The sequence below is a fragment of the Hibiscus syriacus genome, unplaced genomic scaffold (assembly GCF_006381635.1).
Source record: "Hibiscus syriacus cultivar Baekdansim isolate YM2019G1 unplaced genomic scaffold, ASM638163v2 tig00117032_pilon, whole genome shotgun sequence".
Taxonomy (NCBI): domain Eukaryota; kingdom Viridiplantae; phylum Streptophyta; class Magnoliopsida; order Malvales; family Malvaceae; genus Hibiscus; species Hibiscus syriacus.
In genome coordinates this window covers 689,996-715,688 of record NW_024063532.1, presented here as the reverse complement: position 1 = coordinate 715,688, position 25,693 = coordinate 689,996, and the positions used below count along the sequence as shown (strand labels likewise).

The window sequence follows — 25,693 nt, the reverse complement described above, 5'->3', positions numbered from 1 at the left end:
AAAGATGAAGATGGTTCATTCGAAAATATCATAAAGCAGCTGATAAATTTATTCATGTGCTTCGCGAGGCTAATAAAATCGCAGACGGCATGAAGAAGTTAGCATGGAACCTACCTTTTGGCCTTGGATTATTTCGTTCTCCTTCAGATGGGATTTTACCGCTTAACCACGCTGAAGCAGTCACTGCTGTAGGGATGTATGGAATAATAGTTTAAGCGTTCCTAGGCTTTGTTTCTCTTCTTTTCATTAAAAAAAATCACAAAAATATTAAAACGTGATGATAAAATTAATCTTCAATATTTGTGTAAATAATCATTTTATCTCATTTTTTAAAAAATATTTTAATCCTAACATTTAATTTTGGGTCAAAATATCCCATATTAGAAAGAAATCGTTAATTAACCAACTATCAACACATATTAACGACATAATATTTTTACATATATTTTATTATTGATAGAATACATCACATCTTTATTAATAGTTATATAATACATATCATATCATTATCATGAATGACATGATATATTTTATCGTCACTTTAGTGACGTATAGTTAACTTTAGTCGGATAAAACCAATGAGGATATTAGAAATTCCGTTTCCTTCAATAATTGCACCTTATCGAAATAAGGTTGATTCTTTCTCTTCTTTGATACTAATAGATAGTTCCGAGATTTATTTTTTTCCATTGGTTAGGGTAAAGGAATAAAAGTAAAATCTAAAACATATATTTTAAAAATAAACCTGTCTTCACAGTTGAGTGATAATAATAGTTGAATAAAGTAGTTATTTGTAAATGGAAATAAAGATTTATAAATGATTACGAGGTAACAAATTTCAAAAGAAATTTTTTGAATTAGTATTGGATCACCATTTGGTTTCGTACCGAAACAACACATTCTATGTCACATGAATCTACATCTTTCACTTCAATGAATGACCAAAAAGAACAAGGGAAACGATATATGGCAGTTCGTTGATATTCAACATAATGTAAGGGGGAAAAAGGAAGATTTACTTCCTGCTGGTTGCATGCTTACCCGCCTCCCATCATAGTCTCAAGGCAAAACCAAGATTCATAGTATCGGGTCAAGGACGAATATATATAGGGCAGTTTTACTCAAAATCGTTGGGAACATTCGAGCCCGAAGCTTCTTAGGTCGCATAGACGACTTCAAGTTCTCTTATTATTCTCCAACTAATTATATAAATATATATATTTTGTATGTCCAATGTAAAAGTGCTGTCTCACCTCTCTCGAGTCCATGCTTTTTCAGGCCTGAAATTATGAAATCAGTTATATGCAGGTTAATAACATAGAAAACGATGATAAAAGAAGAGCCGACACATCATTTGAAATTCAGAAAACTCCTTAGTTCTTCATAGGAATTAAGAGCTTACGGTAGAATGAGGAATCTGAAGAAGAATGAGTGAAGTGAAGTACAAAGAGAGTGAAATGGTTACTCCAGCGATGAAATTATATAGCAGCCGCCGGTTTCCTTTTGTGGGTATGAAAACCGACTTAAGTGTATTTGTTAATTCGAATAGACGACTAGATACCTGCAGAAGAAAGGCAAGGTCGCAGAGAAAGTGAACAAAATGAATATAGGTGAAAACTATTGCCAAAATATGGCGGAGCAAATTTGCTTTACCAAGATATAAATAGCAGTTGTGAGCATGAAGTTGAGTAGCGGATATTCCGGGAAAAAAGAAAGAAGCCACTTGGGTTGTCCATTAGGCACGTCTGATCTGCATATATGAAATGCAATTATGTCTATCTCATAGACGTGAATTTGTAAATCTTGTGCTGGCATCCATGCTTCTGGAATTATCATGCTTTAAGAAGGATGCAAAGCTGGAACTAGATATCAAGGTTAACAAATTTTGCTACCAGGCTATTATTCTTTTACCAGTTTGAGAAACAAATTAAAACGAGACGTTTTAAGTGGTCGACAAACCTCAACCAGATATGAAATTGAGAAATGTAAGTCTCCAGAGTTATCTTGCCAAGCCACCTAGGAAGCACAAAAATGTAGAATTAATTAGAGCAGCATAAAATAACCGCCAGAATCTCATCAAAAGATAAATCAATAATCCCCTATCTTTTAAAAAAGACAGAATTGAATAAATTAATAATGGTCCAGAAACATACGCAAAGAGAGTCAAAGAGTAATTTCGAAGCTGCTGAGTACAATTCCTCAAGCAAATGTAGACACTAGAATCACAAGAAAGAAGACCTGATCAGATTCTATTTACAAGATATTCCATGTGCTTTCACATAAAATACCTCAAATGTCCAAGTAAATCAGGAAAAAGAATTCCTTAATACGCACGTTATGGGAATCCAAGATGTGTAGGGATGGTATTTGTTGTAAGTAACCTTGTCCAGCTTGTAAATACATTCATACCACATATACCCAACCTGAAGAATTTAAGAATATACAAAAGAAAATAAAGAAAAAAGAAGAATATACAATAAAAATAAATAAATAAATAAATAAATAAGAAAGAACAAAGAAAATAAGAAGCATCTATAAAAACTAAAAATGCATAACATCAATATAGTGATGAAAAGATCAGGTAACTTACAAATAAAGCAACTGCAACAATGCTTGCTTTGATTGAGAATTTTCTCTTGGTATCACATTCCTCCAATTTTTCCATCCATTTCTCAACCTAGGATTTAAAACATTTTAAAGAGATTGTTAATTGTGCACCAAGTGTACAGAACTGGTGACTAATAAATTTAACTTACATTGGGATGATAGTAAGCATACATCATTCCAATTATCCACACATAGCGATCCAGACCAGATCTAAAATGCCACTCATGCAATCGGGGAAGATCAGGTTTTGCAGGATCAGTGTACCCTGCGGTTTGGCGAGAGAGAGAGAGAGAGAGAATAAAGGTGATTTAAGCGAAGAACTACAACATATCTAAGCCAAGAAGAATGAACATGCTTTAAAAAAGTATATATTGAAAATGAAATTCAACTTAGATCTATTTACATGTGAGGCACATTCAAAGTAAGGCATTCCACAAAAAGTAAAATGAAGAAGAGGAGCAGGAATCTGGGATTCATTCACATGTGAGGAACACATGTTTCAAAGGCATTTCACGAAAAATAAAATGAAGAAGAGGAGTATGAAAAGCACCAACGGAGCCGAATATAAGGACATGAACATTCAAAGAGGTAAATTACTTATAAGCTGATAAATGAAATGAAAAGTTTAAGACCCACGTAGTTAGGTTGCTGACCTAATAGAAAAGCTAGTGGACTCCAGAAAATTTCAAAAACTCCAGGAACTTCCCAAATAAAGATGACTACAAGAAAGCATGCAAGAATTTTCACAGCCATCACTAATGGTATCTCATTATACTTGTTGAAAATCCCAAGAGCTCCATACACCATTAGGGTAAAAAGCGTGTGCATCGGGCAGATGTAGTAAAGCATATAGTCATTGTTGAGAAGAATACAGCAAAATGCCACAAAGAAGTTTAGCCGCCACATCATCTGCATCAAATAGAAGTTTATATGAGGACCACCACAGGATTATTGATACGCATTACAGCCCAGAAAGAGAATATCACCTGAGTAAAGCGTGCTAGGCTAAAGTCCTTTCTTATATAATAGTATGAGAAGTTGCCAAATCCAGTCATCCAAACATATGCAGCAATGAAGACACGTATTGCATTATATATCTCCATTGCAGCAAAGTAATGGTACATTAGAAATAGCACCTACAAAAAGCAAAAGGGAGACGTGAGTGCAGAAGCAATGTTCAGTAGATATCATGAATTTCAAGGAACTGCAGACACCAGCAATCTCGTTAATCTGGCAGTGAAAAGATTTTTTTGTGCTCTGAAGGCAGTGGCAAAAATTGGCCCATGAGAACGTAAGTCTAGATATAGAGACTGAACAGTCATATCAATTATCATACAGCATTTCAAATGATAGTTTCCCAATTTATGGGAAATATTCTTATCAATATTACAACAAAATAGAAAGAATAAAAAAAGTGGTACCTTAGCTATGACCAAATAGAAAGAAGGTATAGTCACAGAAAGTTACCACCTAAATCTTTTCAGAGATTTAAGAATGAAATTACCATATTGAGAAAAGTATACACAAAGGAAGGCAAGGAAACATAATCTAAATACCATCTTTTCAAAAATAGGTATTTGGAGAGTGCCTATGCTTTAAGTAGTTACTCAATCACAGGTAGCAAGTCAAAAAATAAGCACTTGCCTGCATCATTCCTTTCCACTCTTCAGTCTGATGCCTATTGAGGTATTGCATCGTCTTTCCAGAGAAGGCTGATTTGTCGGTATGTTTCTTCAAAGAAGTCATTGCTGAAACTAAGATGAGAAGGGCGTAGAGGAAGAGGAAAAGGTCACGGTTGTATTTCTGTCCAAAGAAACACACATAAGAAATAATACAAAAAATAAATGATCCTTGTAGTGTTGATCAACATAAGAAAGCAAAGTAGAATCCTCGACCTACCATCAACGTGAAAATATACAACTACTTTAAACCATTTAAAGAGTTAAAAAATTAGCCATCAAACATTTCCAACTATCAAAGAAGAAGATACTCTCACAACCTGCTTATTACAGAAGTATTAAATAGCCCACCCCAATCTAAGGATGCAAGTACAAGGGAATAAAAGAGGTTGTTTATAACATTCAACCAGAAGGAAAAAGAGGACAACAAACAATGAACTTCAAGGACGCTGGAATCTAAAAATTAATTGAAGAGACTTTTAGGAGACGGGTGAACCAAAACTAATCCTCTTTCTGTCATTTTGAGGGGCAAATAAATTAAGAGTGAACAAGATGGACATAGATAAACATAAAGTACCGACGTAACCATAAATCACAAAAGAATATTATTATATATACAAGTGAAAATCAAGACCCTAATAGGCATGCAGGTGCAACAGTATAAATCTGTAGCTTTTCGAAAAAGAATAAATAACAGATAAACGCATGAACTACAATCTATAACGCAAACAAATATAAAAGGACCTTGGTAGATTCTCCAAGTAAATTTGTGCGATCACATATGTAGAAGTACACCAGAATAGCCCCAAACTCAGACCTGCAATAGATTGCCTAGTTAAATACGAGACAAAACAGAAAGCTGTCAAAAACAAAAAGTATATTCCGTATATGACTAACATTGCTCTCAAAGTGGCTCGGTGTTCCAGCAGGAAAGAGTCATCCATGGTCAAAAACCTGGAAATCGTAAGGGAAATGCAAAAATGAGTTTAAAGAACACAGTCATGGAAAAATCCACAACAAGAGTGACACTTAAAGAAAGCAACCTAATCAAATTCGTTTTGATGGCCAAAGCATGGACTTTAGTAGATGCAGATCTTGTTAGACCACCTTCAAGCAAAACAGCCCTGTCATCTTCTTTAATTGTCTCATTTCCTAATTCAACCAGATTAGTGTCTGAATGACTGCAAATGTAACACCATTATCAGAATGGTAAAATGTTTCGATAACGCAAAAGAATTGTAATAGCAGCGAATCAAATATGTGCACCCTTGTTAACTCATACATCAAATGATTACTTACGCTTTAACAAGAGATGCAGATTTCTTGTATTCTAGGAATTCTGAATATACCCATGCGATGAAAACCGGGATAACTCCTAGGAGAAAAGACACCTGTAACAATTATAAAAAAAAAGTTCATTCTGTATTTCAGGCAAAACTATTTCATACAAGAACAAGCATAACAGTTCAAAGATATATCAAAACTTATAAAATAGCAGGAACAAGTGACATAACCAAAGTCAGAATAGTGGAGTGAAATATTCACATAATCAAATATCAAGTAAAACTACATAGATTTCCCAAGACAATTCACTTAGATTTACACTATGAACGCAGGTATCATCACAAATAACCATAATCCATCAGATTATATACATTATCACTGAGATGCGAGTCAAATCTGTTCACACATCAAACCAAGATAGTCACTTATGTATATCTATTAACTATAGAGAAACGAGAAATTTCAGTAACTCAATGTGGGGAAAATAGAATCAAACTTCAAAAGTCAGAAGTACGATAGTTGCTAATAATCTAAAAAGGGGGAAATCATTTTCTAATGAAATTCATGAGATGTTAGATTAAGCTTTGAAACTCTAAAAAAAAGAAAAGAAATACAAATAATATTTGGCCTGAACCTTACGTACTTTCTTGATAACGAAACAAAATAAACAGAATCCAAAATTAGTACAAAGAAATCATAAGTTCAATAAGTGCAAAAGCAACTACAAATGTTTTCAGCTAATAAATCGCATTGTCTAAATCCAATAAAATTACAAAATCTCGAAACTAAATTAAGCTTAATCAAAATAAAAGCATCGAATCAATAAAATTCAATTTCGAAACCATACCTGTCCAGGCGTAATTGGCCCAGAAACCAGCATTTCCTTTCTGGATCAAACAATAACCTCCTCCAACTCTAAAATTTGCAACAGCACCGAATTAAACCAATCCAAAAAAAAAATCTAAATTAAGAGTGAAACGGAAAAACATCAGAAGAAGAAGAAATAGTTACCGAAGAAAGAGAAACTGATGCGTAGAATAGAGAGAGATTGTGCTAGGACATGCTAATAAATACAACGCCAAAAACAACAGTTTTATTTTTTAATAAATAAAAAACAAAATCGGAGACGAAGTAGATCTCTGAGCAGTTTGCTTGAAGAATAGAGAAGAATTAAAAAGGATTCTAGATATGACGTTGTTTTCACTCTCCCAAACGGTGGTTGTTTGCCATGGTTGCTGTTGTTTGTGTGGGTCTCTGGTTGCTATTTTGCTTTCAGTTTTTGTGCTTGTTAACGCGGTGCGAGAAAAAAATAATAATAAACAGGATCCATCAACATTAATATATATTTGTCATTTCATGTTTAATATTTTCACATTTTTGTAAGAATAAATTATGAAAACAATTATTAAGATGACAGATGGATCATAGTGAACAAAATAGACAGAGGAAAGAAAACATACAAATAAACTTAGATGTTTTATATATTTTTTTTATAAAAGTGTTTATGGGTTGAATTGTATGAGTCGATACTTAATTTAAAAAAAATAAATTTTAGTTTTAATTTTATATCGTATTTAAATTTTAAAATGTATAAAAGTATATCATAATAAAAATAAAAAATATCTAATTTATATAAATTTTTAAAAATATAATTGCGTTTCAATACTCTATCAACCAATTCCTATTTATTATTAATAATCTTATTTTAAAAATTTATAATTTTTTAAATAATTTAAAATCACTACAAAATAATATTATTCAAATTTAAAACTTATAATTATGCTATTATAACACATCCTGAATGTGATAATTCCATGGAGTTGGGATTAACTCTCTAACTTAATAATTTGTGTACTTTCTATTAAAGCTTTTCAAGTTCAAGTTTGGCATTATTATAGATAGTTAAAATGGCTTAAAAATAATAATACTTATAAATAAATAATAAAATTAAAAAACACATAATTATTATTCTCTACGTTATATTAGGATTCAGTGGGATGGATCCGATGTGAAAATATAAAATATACCGTGTAATATGGACCTTCGTCATGGTTCATTAAAAAACTAATCAAAATTTATCTCTTATCTAAATTTAATTAAATTTATAATATATTAATAAAATATATTATTTTAATTTTATTTGATATTAAGTATTAAGAAGGAGATTGATTGTTGATGTTACTATGGGATATCATCATTGCTAAGTTGCCGTACTAATATAATAGACTATTATTGATGAGAAGTCAATTTTGGATATTTTATTGGTGTATGAGAAATTTTAATTTCGATTATCTGTCGTCATCGTAAGTACTTTCGATTTGCAAAATTGATCTATTTGCAAAATAGAGTATTTAAGAAAACCGTTATATTTTTTTATTTTTTGTTTTATTTGTACTCAATGGTAGAATGAAGGGTGATGGAGGAAATCATATTTTCTTAAAATTTAGAATTATTATATATTTTATTATTTATTAATAAAAAAATATTTTTATCTCTTAGAATTTTATAAATTCATTTCCTCCTAAAATTTTAAAAATTCACTCTTAAAAATTTTATATCTATCCCTGTTTGTACTCTAAATATAAATATATAATTTATTTTTATTTAAATTTTTAATCATTTAATATTTAATTTAATTATTATTTATTTTAAAATTTATTAAGTTGTCTCAGTGATAAAAAAGGATATAATTCTTCTTAAAAGTCTCGAGTTTAAGTAATAACATTTACAAAATATTTGTATATTATTAATGATTAAAAGATATTCTGAATATATATATATATATTGTATACCGTATGATCGCATTCAATTATTTAAAAAATAAATAATCAATCAAAAAAATATCATTATGACGATTATAATTAAAAAATCCAACTTTAATAATAAAAGTAAAATGACATTTAATTTTTTTTTTAGTTTAATCCTATCTGCCTGGTTTACCATCGTCAATCTCAGTCACTAATACCACTTCCTTCTCTTCCGGCTACCACCACCATTCACTACAACATACTTCTCTCAAGTATTGTCACGCCCGTTTTCGTATAAGTCTTCGTACACGAGTCACAGATGTCACGTGACTTTTAAAATATTTTCGTATTTAAAAACTAGTAAAATTTTGTTTCTTTAAATAAACATTTTAATAATTTAGTTTATAAAACGTTATTCAAATATATATATATATAATGTTTAAAATCCATCTAACAGTAGTTTAAGTTCAAACGTAATATAATACTACAATCAAATATCAAGTATCTTATTAGAGCATCACAACATATCTAAGTACATGTCAACTAGTAATATCAAAATAAACATCTAGAGATGTTATACTGTTACTGATATGGCAACCATTGACAAATGATATTAGTTGCACTCCTCACTCCGATTCGTATAATAAATATACGCGTGAAAATTATCACACGCTAATTATTCACTTAGTGAGGCATAATAAAACAAATAAGACATTTAAAAAACACGAGTAAATCATTATAAGATCAAAATATGATTTATCATATAAAATACATAAAAACTGACTTGATAAGTCAAGTTTCCATCAAATAACATGCGAAACAATATTTAGTAACTACAACATATCTATCAATCAATATATTCAAAAGTATTCTTTCATAGCCCAACGTATGTTAAATGAGAATGCAAGGTACAAGAGTTACACATAAGTGCTAAACGAAAGTATATGTATTGTAGTAATAGCGACACTATACTAATATATTGAAATGGTAATTCACAAACTCATTATGAATACCATGCATGCACACATAGTGATGAAAGTACACAAATATACTGATACGAAAATGCAACGTATGAATTAAACAAAATCGATCGATAATCATCATACTCCAAGTATGTCAAAATGCACCTATGACTCTTGATGCACGTACAATATGCCTTTAAATCAAATTCGCATATTAAACATTTATTCTGGAACATAGATAACTGTTAAAACAATATAAAAGTTCATATATCTATCTTAGGGCAGTTCATACCATAAAATTATTCGTAAAATCATTTTCATAAACTTTATGAAAATATTTCAAAATACGGTAAAACATGCTTTTATAAAAACATTCGAGGTTGACTCATCCCAAGTCATCCTCATATCATATAAGTACATAATAATTGCACTCACATAGTATGCCTTACTATCGAAATCCGATTATTTTTGAAAATTTTCCTTGCCTTTCGCTTTGCTCGTATCACGAGTTCGATCACGATCTACATGAACATCCATACAAACACATACAACTATAAATTACATGTTACTATTCATACTAACATTTTATACATAATAATAACACTCAAGGGTACTATTATCTTCGAATTCTTATAAAATTCATCTTAATTTTTTCTTTTTAATCATAATGGGCCCTTGCCATAATTTCCTTCAATTCAAGCCTTAAATAAACCAAATAAATTTCCAGCATTTTAAATTTCCAATAAGTACCTCAACAAATATTTTTACTACATAAGTCACTAACTTTTTCAACATTTGGCATTTTGTACTTAAACTTTGTCAACTTTTCAAAATGGTTGAATTTTATATTTTAACTTCAATTTCATCCCCAAAACAGTAAATTCCAGCAATGCACAACAACTATTGAGTAATTACACATTCAACCCATAACTTTTCAAAAATGCTAAATTGATCTCCTAACTTTTGAAACATTACAAAATGGCCCAAACATTATTCTAAGGGTTTTAGAACCTTCAAAATATCGTTTCTAACTCATGGGAATTTTTCTACAAATTTTCCCAACTTATTTTCTCAAGGCCAAATGGTATGTACTTTAGGGTTTCAAGTTTTTTACTAGACCCGAACATGAAATAAAACTCGATTCGATGTTTCAAGACTTCTAAAATCAAATCTCTAATCAATTTTCATCAAAACACTTCTTTCCCCTAAAGATAGGGTTTGGCCGAATTCATAATGAACTTATATAGCCATGTACAAGTGAATTTAATCATCAATCGTGTTTGTATATGATTCTACAACCTCAAAAAATCAAAATCCTTCATCAATTCCATAAACCCTAATATGAGCATAAATCATAGAATTTGGGATCTTTGAACAAAAACCAAATTAGCAAGCAATAAAGGTGCCAAATGATAGCATTTTTCGAATAGAACAATTTTCTATTTCACGGCATTAACCAAAATACAAAAAAAATTGCTTAAAAAAAATTCCTTACCAAGAGTTTGAAGGTCACGACAATGATGGCTAAAAATACCTAACTTCATGAATTTTTCCTTTAATTTCATGTTAATTTAACCTTTATTTAAGTTTAATTGAATAAAATATTCATTTAATGAGAAATATCCATTTTGCCATTAATGAAACTTGATATTTACAATAATACCAAGCCACATAACCTTATCATCTTTACAAAGTCAAAGATGAACAAAATATTTTAACCTTTTTCCAATTTTACCTATCAAATTTCCAAAAATTACAATCTTGCCACTTTGATCCAACGATCCAAATTAAACATGAAAATAAGTTCTCAAATCCAATGGTCCATATTATTTTCCATCATTTTAACATGTGGAAATAATATTTTTAAGCCTAATTTATCATCCTTTAATTTTTCTCGAAATTTCTGTTTGATCCAATTGACCGATTTCTTATCGGACTTTAACCATTTCTAGTTTTCAACATAAATTTTGGATCAAGAATTTGATTTTAATAAAGCCCCACTCTCCAGAGTAAACTATCTATTTATAGAATAAAAATTATTTTTGGGAAAATTATCACTTAGGTCCCTAAACTTTACCCAATTTTATACTCTGATCACTAAACTTTCAAAACTTACATTTTGGTCACTAAGCAAATTTTGGGGTATTACAAGCACCGCCATTAAATTATAGCTATCATAACCAACGAGATTGGTTCAAGTGGTAAGCAGCTTGACATCTCTTAAACATGTCTCGAATTCGAGTCATTATATATGCAGAAAATCCCCACTGAAAGACTCACTTACCACATATAGGTGTGCAACCCGAATCGATTCAGATTAATCAAGGTAAAATCTTGGAAACCAAGAAGGCAACCAATAAAGAATTATAGCCACCATCGCTGCATATTCCTCCATTTCCCCCTTTTTGTTTGGGCTTGAAAATGACGTGCAGATGCATTAGTTTGATCCATTTTGACAGCCCATTAATCGTCTTTTTGCATATAAGGTAATATGGTTCACGAAATATAAAATTATTTTTAAAAATAAAATTATTAGAATATAACCTTACTTTAAAAATGTTGTATTACATATTTAGTTTATTTAGCAAGAATGTAATATTACCATATTTGGTTAGAGGTATATAAGGTTACTTGAATGTATATTTTATCAAATTATCCTTGTGATATATATTTTTAAAAAAAAGTTAAATTTTAATATTAAGTTATAAATATTTGAATGAAAATTCATAGAAATATTTTAACCGTCACACCATCTAACTTTTGAGAAAAAATATATTGAATATATAATTAATATAATTAGCATGTCAAACTTATATTTTTAAATAATTTTCATAAGCATCATATTTATTTACATAAAATATAATATAATATGAAAAAAATAATGTTGTGATCTCGAATGGACAAAGATATTATTTTTCAATGTATATGATCCATTTTTTCTATAAGAACCATTTTTAATAACTCAAAGTTAACTATTATTGTAAACAATTACATTTTTTACAATAATATAAATTTTCACCTTAATAAATTATAAATGATTAAAATATTAAACATTAAGAATTTTAAATAATTTTAAATACTCAAATTTATCAATATTTTACTCAATCAAACTCTTTATATATTATTATTATATTTATAGTTTTGAATAAAACACGAAGAATAAGAATTGAGAATCATCCATATGAAAATAATTCGTTATTTCAGGAGTATTTTTGTTCAAAATTAAATGATGAAAATTGTGTAATAATACCTAAGAATTTAGAGGTAATTTATTTTCATAATTTTAATAAAAAATATACTATTGATAATAATTTATTATCTGATGATAATTTTTTTCATAAACCAAACGTGAAAATATCATCATAATTTTTTTTTCTTAGTAATAATTTTTTCACGAACTAAATATCCCGAAACTTCACAATAATCCAAGTAAAAGGAATAAAATATTTTAATTAGGCGGGGCTGAAGGAGGAGATGGATCATATTATTATTATTATCAGCTATATGTTTTGTATTTTTGACCCCCTTGAATTTGGTGATCTCCCACGAAACTAATCTCCCATAATTTCGTTCAAGACTTTACTGAAAACGTGGCTTCTACGTATCTCAAGTCAAATTTAAAAATATCATAAATTATAGGCACTTACATTAAATTCAATTAACTAACCCTACTATATACTTATTTTGTACGAACACCGAGGAAAAAAGGTTCTAAACACTAAACAGGGTCACTACATAAAATATCAAATTAGAGGAATGTTAGGTCATTTGCCATGAAATTTTAGATCAAATAATTCATGTACCTGTACCATATTTATGTTATGGAAATTGAAAGGTATTATAAACAATATAAAAATGGTTGATATATTCTTACTATTTTATAGCTTGATAATATCATATTTTATATTTAGTTTTCATTTTATATTCATTTTCGTGTGACATGCGGCGTTTAAAATAATTAGGTTTTCACAATTTGAGTAGGAGGCTCATTTTATTTGAATATGAGGATCCAGCCATCAATATCATGCAGGACGACTCTTTGTTATTCAGGTTATAAGCTAGATAGCCAGCACAAGGCGGGGGGGGAATACTCCTACTAAAGGAAATTAATTTATTACTTTCAAATTCTGCAACAATAATTCCATCAACGACAATGATAAACAAACATGCAGCTTTATTATTAATCCAGTATTACAAGTCTGCAAATCCTCTTAAAACCAGGTTTCTTCTTCAAAAACCAACCATACCTCTATCAAAGAAGCTTTTTCCTCTAAATCTATGCGACAGTCTCAACCAAGTTTTAAGTGGAAAAAAAGAAAGAAAAATCTCACTCCCGTCTAGTCCTTGGTGTTAGGGCTAGGCCCTTTCAGACTAGTAATTGAAGAATAATTCTTAGGCTCTAGAGAGAAGTTAGATGAAGCTAGTAATAAAATTAGCTAAATCACACGTATATACGTATATATATACATACTGTAAAAAGATATAGAACTAAGAGAGTTGGAGACTCATGGTTCATGTTTAAGGAACATGGAAGGAACCATGTCTTGAAGAAGTCCATAGTCTGGAGCCTGGTGGTGGAGGTACTGCTGAAAATGGCTAACGTTTTGTACAAACATTGAACCAGCAGTGGCTTGGTTATTCATCTGATGGTGATAATTAGGCATCTGCATGAGCAATTCGTGTGGGAAGTTTGCTCGCCCCAGTGGCGATTGGGTTAACATGGAAGGTGGAAATAGACCAGCCGCGCTTCCTCTCAGTGTCGTCGGAAGTGGGTGGTTGTGTTGACCTTCGTATGTTGTGATAACAGTCGACGGATCCTGGAATGACCTTTCAAATCTCTTCTTCACCGTACACTTTTGTGTTGTGCACCTGTAGTAGCTTCTGCATTGATTAAATAAAACCCATAAATATTTTGCCTTAGCTAATGATAAAGTAGTTGCACAACAAGCTTGTGTTTGTTTCCATAACTTGCAAAGACAAATACTGAAGCCCTCAAGTTATTGCTTGCAGTTTAAGCTTCATATATTGACTCTTCTTGGTGTAGTCAAAAGAAGGGGGCGATGTAATGCAAAGATGATGGTTTCAGACATGGTTTTGCAGGTAGTTTTTTGAATTGTCTAAAAGATGAAGATTGTTTTCAACATTTGTTTTGGTTGTAAATTAAGAAAAAGAAAGAACCAAACCTCGGATATGGGCTGTGCTTCACAGCTTTTTGTCCATATTTTCTCCATCTATACCCGTCTTCAAGATGATCAACTTCACTTTTAGTCATGAAAGCAAATCGTGGTTCCCTTTGCTTTTTCTCTCCTTCAGTTTTCGCTTTGTTCCTGTTAGATACAATAAACAATTACACTTACACCTCAAGATTCGTTATCAATACTATGAAAATGAAGCCAAAAAAACTTGTTAATTTACCCTTTCTTTGAGTTTTCACCTCCATCTTCCGATCCTTTTGGCTGCCCATCTTTCTTACTCTTGCCTGAATCTTCTTCACAACCAGCCTCGCCGGATGAAGAAGAAACAGAAGAATTAATAGTCCCCATAACTTCACGGGTACCGCCTCCTAAATCCTCCTCACCGATCTGCTGCTTCGTCGTCCGGTTACTTCCTTCGACCGAAGAAAACACTTCAGACGATGACGGTGACAAACCAAGAGCCATTTCAAGTGAACCGTAGTCCATGGAAGTACTGTGTAAACAATCAGTGAAGCTCATGATTGAAGGATCAACTGAGGATGACGAAACCCTATAGATGCTATCAGTTTCACCCCCAAAACTTTGCTGATCGTGATCATTGTTGAATGCACTCGTCTGGTAGTACAAGTCTCTAAAATCCGACATGGAGAAATTATGAACACAAAATACAAAAGAACAACGAGGGTAGAAAAGAAAGGTGAGGTCTCAAATATTTGCTTGTGGTTTGGTTCCATATATCTTTACGTTGTTTGAATTATATATGTAATATTTATATGGAAAAAAAGGGGTCAGGATGAAAATATAGAAATATAAAGATATATGAACCACCGTATAAAGAAAGGTTTGACAAAACATCTTCCGATGAGAAGAGCAAAAGGTGGCTTCTAGTATGGAAACATTTCCAGTCATAAATGTATATTTTAGATATATATTAACTTTATTATTATTATTTTTTTTTATATTTTAGACATACATTTATTTATTATTTTATTAATATGTTTCTGAAGGAAAATAAATTTAAGAAACCTATAAATGTTAAAGTTTGCAATTGGGAAACACTTGTCATCTAAAAGATAAGAGAAAGAAGGCGGCAAGGAGAGTGGGAAGGCGGAGGAGGAGAAAGCGAAGAATATCATAACCAAGAGGTGTTTAAAATTTGGTTTTAATCGAATTAATCGATCGAACATAATTAATTCGGTTAATTCGGTCGGTCACCGAATTAATTCGATCGGAAAACGGTTAAGGTTTTTTTAGATATTCGGTTAACGGTTAATTCGATTTGAAATCGGTTAATTAACCGAAATAAAATTTTAAATATTAAATAAATTATATATAACGTATGGGTTCAACCCAAACCATTTAAAATTCAATTAATAATTTAAGATCTAATAACTTTTAAACCTAAATCAATATTAATTAATTAAAAATTTTATATAAAATTTTTATTTTATAATTATATATTATTTAAATTAATTGTAAAATGTTTTTCTGAATTAAAAATATTACATATAACATATGGGATCAGCCCAAACCATTTAAAACTCAATTAATAATTTAAGATCCAATAACTTTTAAACCTATATGAATATTAATTAATTAAAAAATTTATATAAAATTTTTATTTTATAATTATATATTATTTAAATTAATTATAAATTGTTTTTTGAATTATAAAATATTTAATTTTTATATAAATTAGAAAATTTTAAAAATTTTCTGTTAATTTGAAAATTAATCGAAATTTATTCGGTTCAGTTAATATTTTTTAAAAAAGTTCAATTCGATTAATGGTTAAAGAAAAAAAATTTAATTAATTCGATTAATAGTAATTCGATCGGTTTGACCACCGAATTAACCTAATGAACAACCCTATCCTGTTATGATCAAACGGGTGCCTTTTTTGGGATGATGATAAAAGAGGAAAATGAAACGGTCAAACATTCAAACTTGATATTTTTTGGAATATTAGGCATACACGTGGCAGTATTGGCACCGGCATTTGACCGTAGCCAAAAGCCACATCCGGCACGTGGGAGAGACCTTTTGCCTCTTCTGCTTATGCCTACCCTAACGTCACCCAGACCTTTCCTTTTCCCTTTTTTGCCCTTTGCTTTCCGTTTTGGCCCAAACTTTCCACACATTCTCCCACGTTTTCAACTACAATGTCTCGTGAACTTCATACAATTTGTCTCAGCAAAACATTAAGGCCACGTTAGACTCTATTTCTCCAATCATTTCGAAAAAACAAGAAAAATTTAAAAATTTAAATATAAAAATTTGACTTCAGATTTATTTTGATTCTAATTTTTTATTTTTATTAAATAATATATATTTTTTAACATAAAATATATTTTCAATTCGCATTGTAAACCTCATACAATCTAAATATGTTTTCACTTCTTTATAACTTTTTAATTCATTTTCTTTTAAGATTTTAAAAACCCACTCCCCTGTCATTAAATCTTACATTCGTCTATTATCCATCCATTTGTCCTTGTTGCCGTCCTATAAAATGAGGCAGAGCGGATGAGATGAAAAACTAGTTTGAAAGGGTTAATGTTGTTTGGCGTTAATGGAAGATGGTATTAATGAAGACTTGTTGGGGAATTTGGCATTTAAACCCGCCAATGCATGCATTTACCAACAAATGCGACAAGTAGTTCACCGGTAATCATCCCATCGATGTTTACCGATAGCTACTTTTGGTCCGATGCTTAATTCTTCCGCAATTCCACATTCCTCGCAACTACTTCGTCTCACTCTTTCTTTCCATTTAGCTTTACTAAATCATGTGCATCATAATATACTATTTAACTAAATAACTTATAATTGCTATATTTTATTCAAATAAATTATTACGTGTAGAAAATCTCAAACTTTTTTTATAATGTAATCCCAACATTTATTTATCTTTAAAATAATATTATATTGACAGTGTATTGAAGATTAATCCTAATAAGATATCATATTTTTAATAGAATTCATTAAGTTTTTTATTTTATTAATCTGATATAAGTACAAGGTAATATATGTTTAAAGATAACTCTCAATCATTTTATATTGAACGCTCACACCCCTAACATTCATGGTACTCAAACTCGGAACATTAAGGAATAACAATAATTTCTTTATCACCGAGACCACTTAGTTCGTGCTAAAAGTGATTAAGTTGAACATAAAAACATTTATCTACATATATATAATTATGAACGTGATATCAAAATATTCAATAATATGTATAGTTATTGAATAAATATTCAATATTTAAATTTTCTATCGTATTTATGTTTTTAATTAAGCACCATGTGAAATAGTCATTGGGTTGTTGGTATAATTATTTAAACTCAACATTAAAATTTGATTCATGTATTAAATCGAATAAAAAAATAAATATCAGAACTAAGCTTAAAGTATCAATAATATATTAACCCAAAAAGAAAGTTTTGAAAGTACTTATTATAAGCTGAATATATACTCGAGTTAATAAATTAATGGGTAAAGTATAAAAATGGTCCCCGACTATAGGGTATTACTTTGTTGAGTCTTTTGATTATTAAAAGTTACAAAATGGTCATTCGACTATTCATAAGCTCCATACTTCGTTATTTTCTCTAAAAAAATTAACGATCTTCTGAGCTGGATGTTAACTTGTTGAGTGAGATATGATAAAATCTGTAACACCCCCAACCCGTACCCGACCCGGATACGAATCCGAAGTGTCACATTGACGTTTCAAAACAATGTTTTTACCAAATAACAGAATATTTGAATTATATTAAGAAAATACAATAATATACTATCGAATTATGTTTTATTATAACAAATTTGAAGAAAAACGTTTTTATGAATAGTACTATACGATATGAATAGTATCGATATTGTTTAAATAGTACCGTGAACAGTGATGAACATTATAGTGAACAATATCGATGTTAAAAATTTTCCAGAATGCTACAGGGGTATCGATACCCTGCTACAGTGTACCGATACCCTTGCTACAGTAATTTCGTTCCACTTATATAAAACTCATAAAATTTAAACTTTCATAACTATACATTTACCATTTACATAAATACGTTTAAAACATTCCCAAAACTCGATCAGAGCACACATACTTAATTTACCGACTTTGTTTACATGCCAACCTATATATTACATAACAAAACATACTGTGTAATTTACTTCTGATCTAATCTTCAAGTGAAGATATGTTGTTCTGTTGCTTAGCTTTGATCCTCTCGCTTTTCAGTACCTACGTGTAAATCACTTACACGCTAAGTCATAGACTTAGTGAGGCATAACATTAATAATGATGCATTTCATGTAAATATGAACATATCATTCTACTTATTCAATCATGTCATATATGATTCCATGTAAATAATAATAACATGATAACATATAATAATAATGCAAACACTTTTATACCTTTTGTAAGCCCATATACATTACTGAGAACTTAAGGTATTCGAGTACATTGAGGTTGTGCACTTATGCTGTCACCACAGCTCGTATGGGGTCCCACTAGAGGCATGTGAAATTTGTCCCGAATGACCTATGTATTTGTCCCGAAGGACCTCTGTATATGTACCGAAAGACCGCGTAGACCCTCGACTCTTGGCATGCCAACTATACCTATAGCTCTCGTATCATATACCATGGACATTATTCTTATGTTTCATATGTTCATGTACTCATGTCATTTCTCTTGTGATCACATATACATTTTCTTCTGTCACATACCATATGTATGTGTAACCATCTATGTCATTTCATATAACATATAATACATATTTTATATCCATGTAAGCATGTAGATCATGTCACATATAATATCCTATACCCATTTTCATGTATTCATGCACATATAAGAATCACAAATCAAATAACATTTTATGAGTCACTTCTTACCATAGCAACTCCATCACTGGCTCATCGCAAGCCAATGTTCGTTCAATAACATAAGTACAAATTAATTTGCACTCACCTTAGCCTTCATTGCTTTGACTTGATCCTAATTCTTTGATTATTCCGGAACAAGCTTACGTTCTATATCTACATAATAATACATGGATCCATATTAGTATTCTAATTGATATACTCTAATCTCTCATTTCTTAAACTAAAAGAAAGGTTATTTTCATTTCTTGTTTAAAATAGGTATCGGTACCCTCTATAGGGTATCAGTACACCCCTAACTGAGGTAAATCTGTAAATTTTACCCAGAAATCACTATTCAAGCACGAAAATTCACTATTTCCAGCTTCAATTCTTCATGTTTCATCCCCTTTCATATTATTAACTCAAATACACATACTTAAATCAATTTATATCCATTTATCTCATCTTAAACCTCAAAATTCCATCTTTCATATAGAATCAATAATCATACCGAAATTTTCAATATGTTCTAATTTCAATTCTATCACTTCATATTTCTTAATTAAGCTGATGACAAGTCAAATTTAACTTCAAATTCAACTTATCACTCTTTTCCAAAAATTCATTTATAAACTCCTTCACTTTAATCTTTCATAACTTCTTCATCTTTTGATTATAAGATAACTTAAGCTTTCCTTAAGCTTAGTTATCATCTAATGATTATAAACCAACCTTAAAATCAACAAATAATCAACTAAATAGAAAAATCACCTTTGCTCTAACTTGGGCACACGGGAAGAAGAGAGGAGAAGAAGAAGAAGAAAAAGAAGAAGAGAGTTTCCAGATAACTCTCCCCCAACGTGATTCATTCTTATCAAGGAAAAAATATATTTCCTGTCAAATGACCATTTTGCCCTTTAATTTTTTTGATAATTACTAATAACTTTTAGGAAATATTTCCAAATAAAGCATTGAACTATTCAACTATTCTACTTTTATCACCAAATTCTAAAATTTTACAATTTGGTCACTAAACCGGTATTAAGGATGTTACAAAATCATATTTTAATCATGTCTTTTGATACATATGTTGCTTTTAGACTATATAGTATATCAAGCACTGGCTTGATGACATAATGTAAACGGAGAGTCGACGAGATAATATAACTGGAGATTCGATCCTCAAAGTACAACTCAAACGATTCTGAGATAAATTTTTATCATATCTCAATTAGCAAGTTAACATCCATCTTAGATGACTCTTAATTTTTTAAGGGTTTATGATAAGTTTGGAACATATAAATAGTCGAGTGATTATTTTATAATTTTTAATAGTTGAAAGACTCAATAAAACAATATCATATAATGAGAATATCATTTAATAACTTTTATAGTCGGAGATTCAACAAAATAACGTACTAGAATCATAGGACCATTTATGTACTTTACCCTAAACTAAAAGCTAGAAAAATAAGTCAGACCAAACTCATCAGTTTGCAAAAGATTTGGTCAGAAACATCAAACTTAGGTGGAAAAAAAATCAAAGAGTGAAACTTCTATACATGCATTGTCACATGGAAATCACAATTTTTTTGAATGGTCGAGTTAATTATTTTTATTTTAATGATTAAACCTATTATTAAATTATTGATAATTAATTCATTGAAATCATACAATTATTTATAAATCAGAACAATTCGTAAAACCTTTTGATTACTTAAAGGATTAAATAAGATCAACTTATCATAACTGATAAAGTAAGCAAAGGTTGTCTTTTTCCTAAGCAAAAGCTATAATTAATTAATTGAGCATTCATAAAAAATGAAAATAAAAATAATGGAGCCGTAATTTGTGGCTAATTGTTTGCTTGAACATGAACTCAATAACCTGTCTTTGTCATAGATTTGATTTATTACAAGTCAAAATTAAGCTTTTCGATAATTTAAATTAAATTGGACTTTAAAAATTATTCAATATAATCCATAAACAATTCAATAAAATAAAATAGTTCATTCAATCATTTAGAAAACGTTTTGATATTATATTTTTATTTTAAAACCAAATTGTATATAAAATTAGACCATCGACTCCTTAATTTTTCTCTTTGTTTCATTTCATTAATTTTAGTGCATTATTTAATTGAGTATAGTAATCAAATATTCAAAGGGTAAAGGTCCATGTTCTATCTAACATGGAATGACATAAATCTACCCACTTCTTATAATTGTTAGTTGGTGAGTGACGAAATTACCAATTCTTTCTAATTTGCTGATATCAGTATAATAATTAGGTTAGATGAAGTTACCTATCCATGACATTACATGACATCAACCAAATTTCCAAGTTTTTCTAATAGTCCTTACATTGGCTTAAAGATAATGTTTGAAATCTTTATATTTTAAATATAATTAAAGTTGAAATATATGCTTTTTTTAATAAGTAGTAGATGTTAATTTAATTTTATTGAATAAGGAAGAAATACAAATACAAGAAGAGTCTTTAAAATTTTAGTCAACTTAAATCAAATTAACCCATCATTTCTCCTAATATTATTGAAATATAAAAATCAATCATTAAAAAATATAATAAGACTATATAAGAAAAAAATTTAAAATTCTACCAAATAATTAAAAATTGATGTCCACCCTTTTATTTATTTATTCAACTTGCAAAATTGCCCCTTAATTTCAGCGAGAGATATACCTTTCCCCTATCAATAAGATTCTTATAAATTTCAGATTATTCTTATAAACAGTGTTAGATTAACTGATATGTAGGGTTTAGGTCCAAATTCGAATAATTTCGAGTTCAAGTTTGTCTATCTTTTCTTAATTATAACTTTATAACATTTTAAAAAATACATAATTAAATTCATATTCATAAAGTATGATTTAAACTTAGTATTAAAATCAATTACTATATAAGTGTCCTGGCCTCTCTAAAATTTTTATTAGTATAACCTTTGGGTAATTATTCTTAATAGAATAAATCATTCTAAGAGTGAAGTTACGGCGTTATCATATCTCTCTCTCTCTTTCTCTAATATTAGTGATTTTAATTTTTCTTATATATATATATATAATTAACGTGATAATATTATAATTCCATCTTTAAAATATGAAGTACAATTAGGAGTCGGTAGTTGTCAATTGCTATAAATAACAAAGTTTGAGTAACGCCAAGCCTAAGCTTGCTATATTAGAGCAGTTGTTGATTATCATGTAACAACTTCCTTTCATAATCTGTTTGCAATTATATCGAATCTCACTGTTTAACGACATAATTTTCATACTAATCATAATTAAAGCAACTTCATTGATAGTGCGGTTTGCATGGACAAAATGTTGGGATTCGTGAAGGAACAAAGCTTTTGGAATTGCTTATTTTAATAATTTTCCAAATTTGACTTTATCCTTTTTTTCTTTTGGTATAAGTTTGGTCGATTTTGCATAGTTGTAATGTGAAAGGTGTGTTTGATTCTAACAACTTAAGCTAAAGTGTCATCTTCTTTATAAATATTTCATTCCCACATTCATAAGCTATATTACTAATCTGATTATTTATTAATAATCTGCCCCGCCATTTTACCAACTACAATGCTTTATTTTAAAAAAAATAGAGATGAAAATGATTTTTTGTTTTCTTTTATTTACTTTTAATAAACTTCTACCAATTTATTGAGTTGACCTGGCAATACATATATTATATCTTATTTGGTCAAAAAGACGTAAATGGCACATTGCTTAAATAATTATGTATTTAGTCTCTAAACTACTATTTTGTTTTTGTCTTAGTCACTCGACTGTGTTTTTTTTCAAAGTCATCACTAAGACAAAACGTAATGTTAGTGATGATTTTGGAAAAAAAATAGTAGAGTGACTAAAATATAACTAAAGTGATAGTTGAGTGCTAAATACATAGTTTACCTAAATTTCAAGGTTGTGTTGGTCCCATAGTCAAGATTAGGGGTAAAGACAGTTCAGTCTACTTGACTATAGCTCAGCTAGAAAGGGTTTGCTTTTGATTCTCCCATTAGATTGAGGATAGAGAAACATTGTGGGGAATATGAAAAATAAGCTTATGGAGTTAGGGTTGGGTTAGTCCAGCATCAAAAAGAGATTCTCGAGGGTTCATGGCTTTTTATTAGTCCGGTAAACGAACCAAACACACACGAACTGATGTATGTTCATGTTCGTTCATATAATAAATAAACGAATATAAACGAACACGAACATAAACGAACAATTTTTTTTGTTCATATTCGTTTATTAAGGAATATAACTTGTTCTTGTTCGTTCATTTAATAAATAAACGAACTTAAACGAACACGAACATAAATGAACACGAACATAAACGAACATTAACGTTGGAGACCCTACCTAAGGGTGTAAACGAGCCGAGTCGAGCTCGAGTATTGCTGAGCTCGACTCGAACTCGAAAACTTTCAAAGTCAGCTCGACTCGAAAACTCGCGAGCTTAAAATTATCAAGTTCTACTCGAACTCGAAATATAATATTGAAACTCGATTCGAACTCGAAAAAGCTCAAACTCAAAAAAAAAATTAATAGCTCGATTAAAACTCGAGACTCGAGCTTGATTGAAGCTTGATTCTGAGCTCGATTCAAGCTCGACATTGCCCCAAGCGCAAAGATGCTTAAACCTATTCTCCCCCATCTTCTTTTATATAAGTTACCAACCCCGAGCTGCTTGTTTGCTACTGATATGGGATTGCATAACGTTCCTCCACTTTCTTTCTTCCTCTCTCCTTCAACAACAGTCGAGATGAACACATATTGTGTTTCATGTGATTGCCGACCTTAATCCTTGGGGATCAAACAAACATGTCCTTAGCTTCGTGCTATGTAGAAGTTAAAAATTGGGACTTCTCTTTGCTCATCGGATAACCAGCTGGTGGCGCAGTCACATAGGGTTCCGACGTAATGGATGTTGACGGTGCTGGGTATGCAGCTTATGGATCGTTCAAAAAGAACTAAACCATGTTAATATTGTTGGAGTTTCCAAATTAAATTGGGTTAATTATGGAATTGATCATCAGAATATCAGATTAATTAATATTTTCAAGATACTTACAAATTGGTCACCAAAATTGATTTAAAAAGATTGGGTTAAACATAAATGAATGAACATAAACGAACATAATCAAACGAACATAACCGAACGAACATAACCGAACGAACATAACCGAACGTTCACGAACGTAAATGAACGAACGAGACTTATGTTCATGTTCGTTCATTTAATTAAACGAACACAAAATCTTGTTCATGTTCGTTCATTTAATAAATAAACGCACATAAATGAACTTCCCGCCGCACGGTTCATGAACGGTTCGCTGAACGTTCAGTTCATTTACAGGCCTACTTTTTATATAATCAAGTGAACTTTTGAATGGAAACATAAAGTTGGCTTTATCTTTATGGAAAACATAGCTACATGTGGTCTAAAAAAGGCCACTTTTTTTTCATTTGTTCAACGTTCAAAAGTGGTTCACTGAATTTTCTCCTGCTAAATCACTATAAAAAGATTGCATTCATTTCCATTATTCTTTCTCTTGATGATCATGTGCACACTAAAAAAAGAAGACTTCAATGTAAAGTTTGTTAATCTTGCAAGCCTTGGTTAGGTGTTATCAGCTGGTGCTTCTGAATAAAACAAGAGTTTGAATCTTGTTTATCAAGTGGAAATGTTGCTGATACTTTGTCCTTTAATGACTGTGCCGAAGGAGCAAAGGATGTGATTGCGGCCAATGAAGTCATTGATCAACTGATCATAGGGCGGGGCACTCGTTCAGTCGTTGAATTTTGTTAGTGGATACTTGGTGACTTAGTCTTAACCTAATATTAAGGTTGATTGGGTTTGTGAAAAATGAAATTTTAAAACCCGCTTAAAATTAAGAACGAATAAAGTACGTCATTAACATCAATTGAATAGGACATTGTTTGATTTCATTTATGATTCCTATGGCACCTTGCAATGCAGGAATATTACAGAAGCTAAATGAAAATGATCAGTTGGGAACTTTAAGCATAACACGCATCTATTCTTAAACAAATTAGTAAAGAGTAAATACACATCTTGATACCTGAACTTGGTTTCTATACCAACTTAAACTAAGAAGCTAAATTTAAGTATCTAATCGGACAATTATATTGAACATTAAAATTAAGTTCAATAAGACCTCAGAATTGGAAGGAAGATCACCCTCGGATTCAGACATGCAAGCTAGATGGAAGGCTCTGTCTAGAGAAGCCAGAAAAACGATGGAGCTAGGTAAAATTTTGGGTATTCAATTTCAAGGGCCAGAAGAAGATGTGATT

The 25,693-nt window shown here is 30.3% G+C and overlaps 1 protein-coding gene, 1 long non-coding RNA gene and 1 pseudogene across 2 annotated transcripts; 1 reads left to right on the top strand and 2 right to left on the bottom strand.

Moving 5' to 3' along the window:
• Positions 1 to 834: 834 nt before the first annotated feature.
• LOC120196325 lies at positions 835 to 6,875 on the bottom strand (annotated as a pseudogene).
• Positions 6,876 to 13,425: 6,550 nt separating this feature from the next.
• Positions 13,426 to 15,134, bottom strand: LOC120196277 (WRKY transcription factor 28-like). The gene is made up of 3 exons (XM_039198118.1): positions 14,695 to 15,134; positions 14,463 to 14,606; positions 13,426 to 14,160 (listed from the first exon to the last, which is right to left on the bottom strand). Exons 1-3 carry the CDS (start codon positions 15,117 to 15,119, stop codon positions 13,785 to 13,787), a joined length of 945 nt encoding a protein of 314 aa, XP_039054049.1. The 5' UTR covers positions 15,120 to 15,134; the 3' UTR covers positions 13,426 to 13,784.
• On the top strand, positions 14,243 to 14,649 carry LOC120196278. The gene is made up of 2 exons (XR_005523152.1): positions 14,243 to 14,379; positions 14,410 to 14,649. It is a non-coding gene; the product is annotated as an uncharacterized LOC120196278 (long non-coding RNA).
• Positions 15,135 to 25,693: the final 10,559 nt, after the last annotated feature.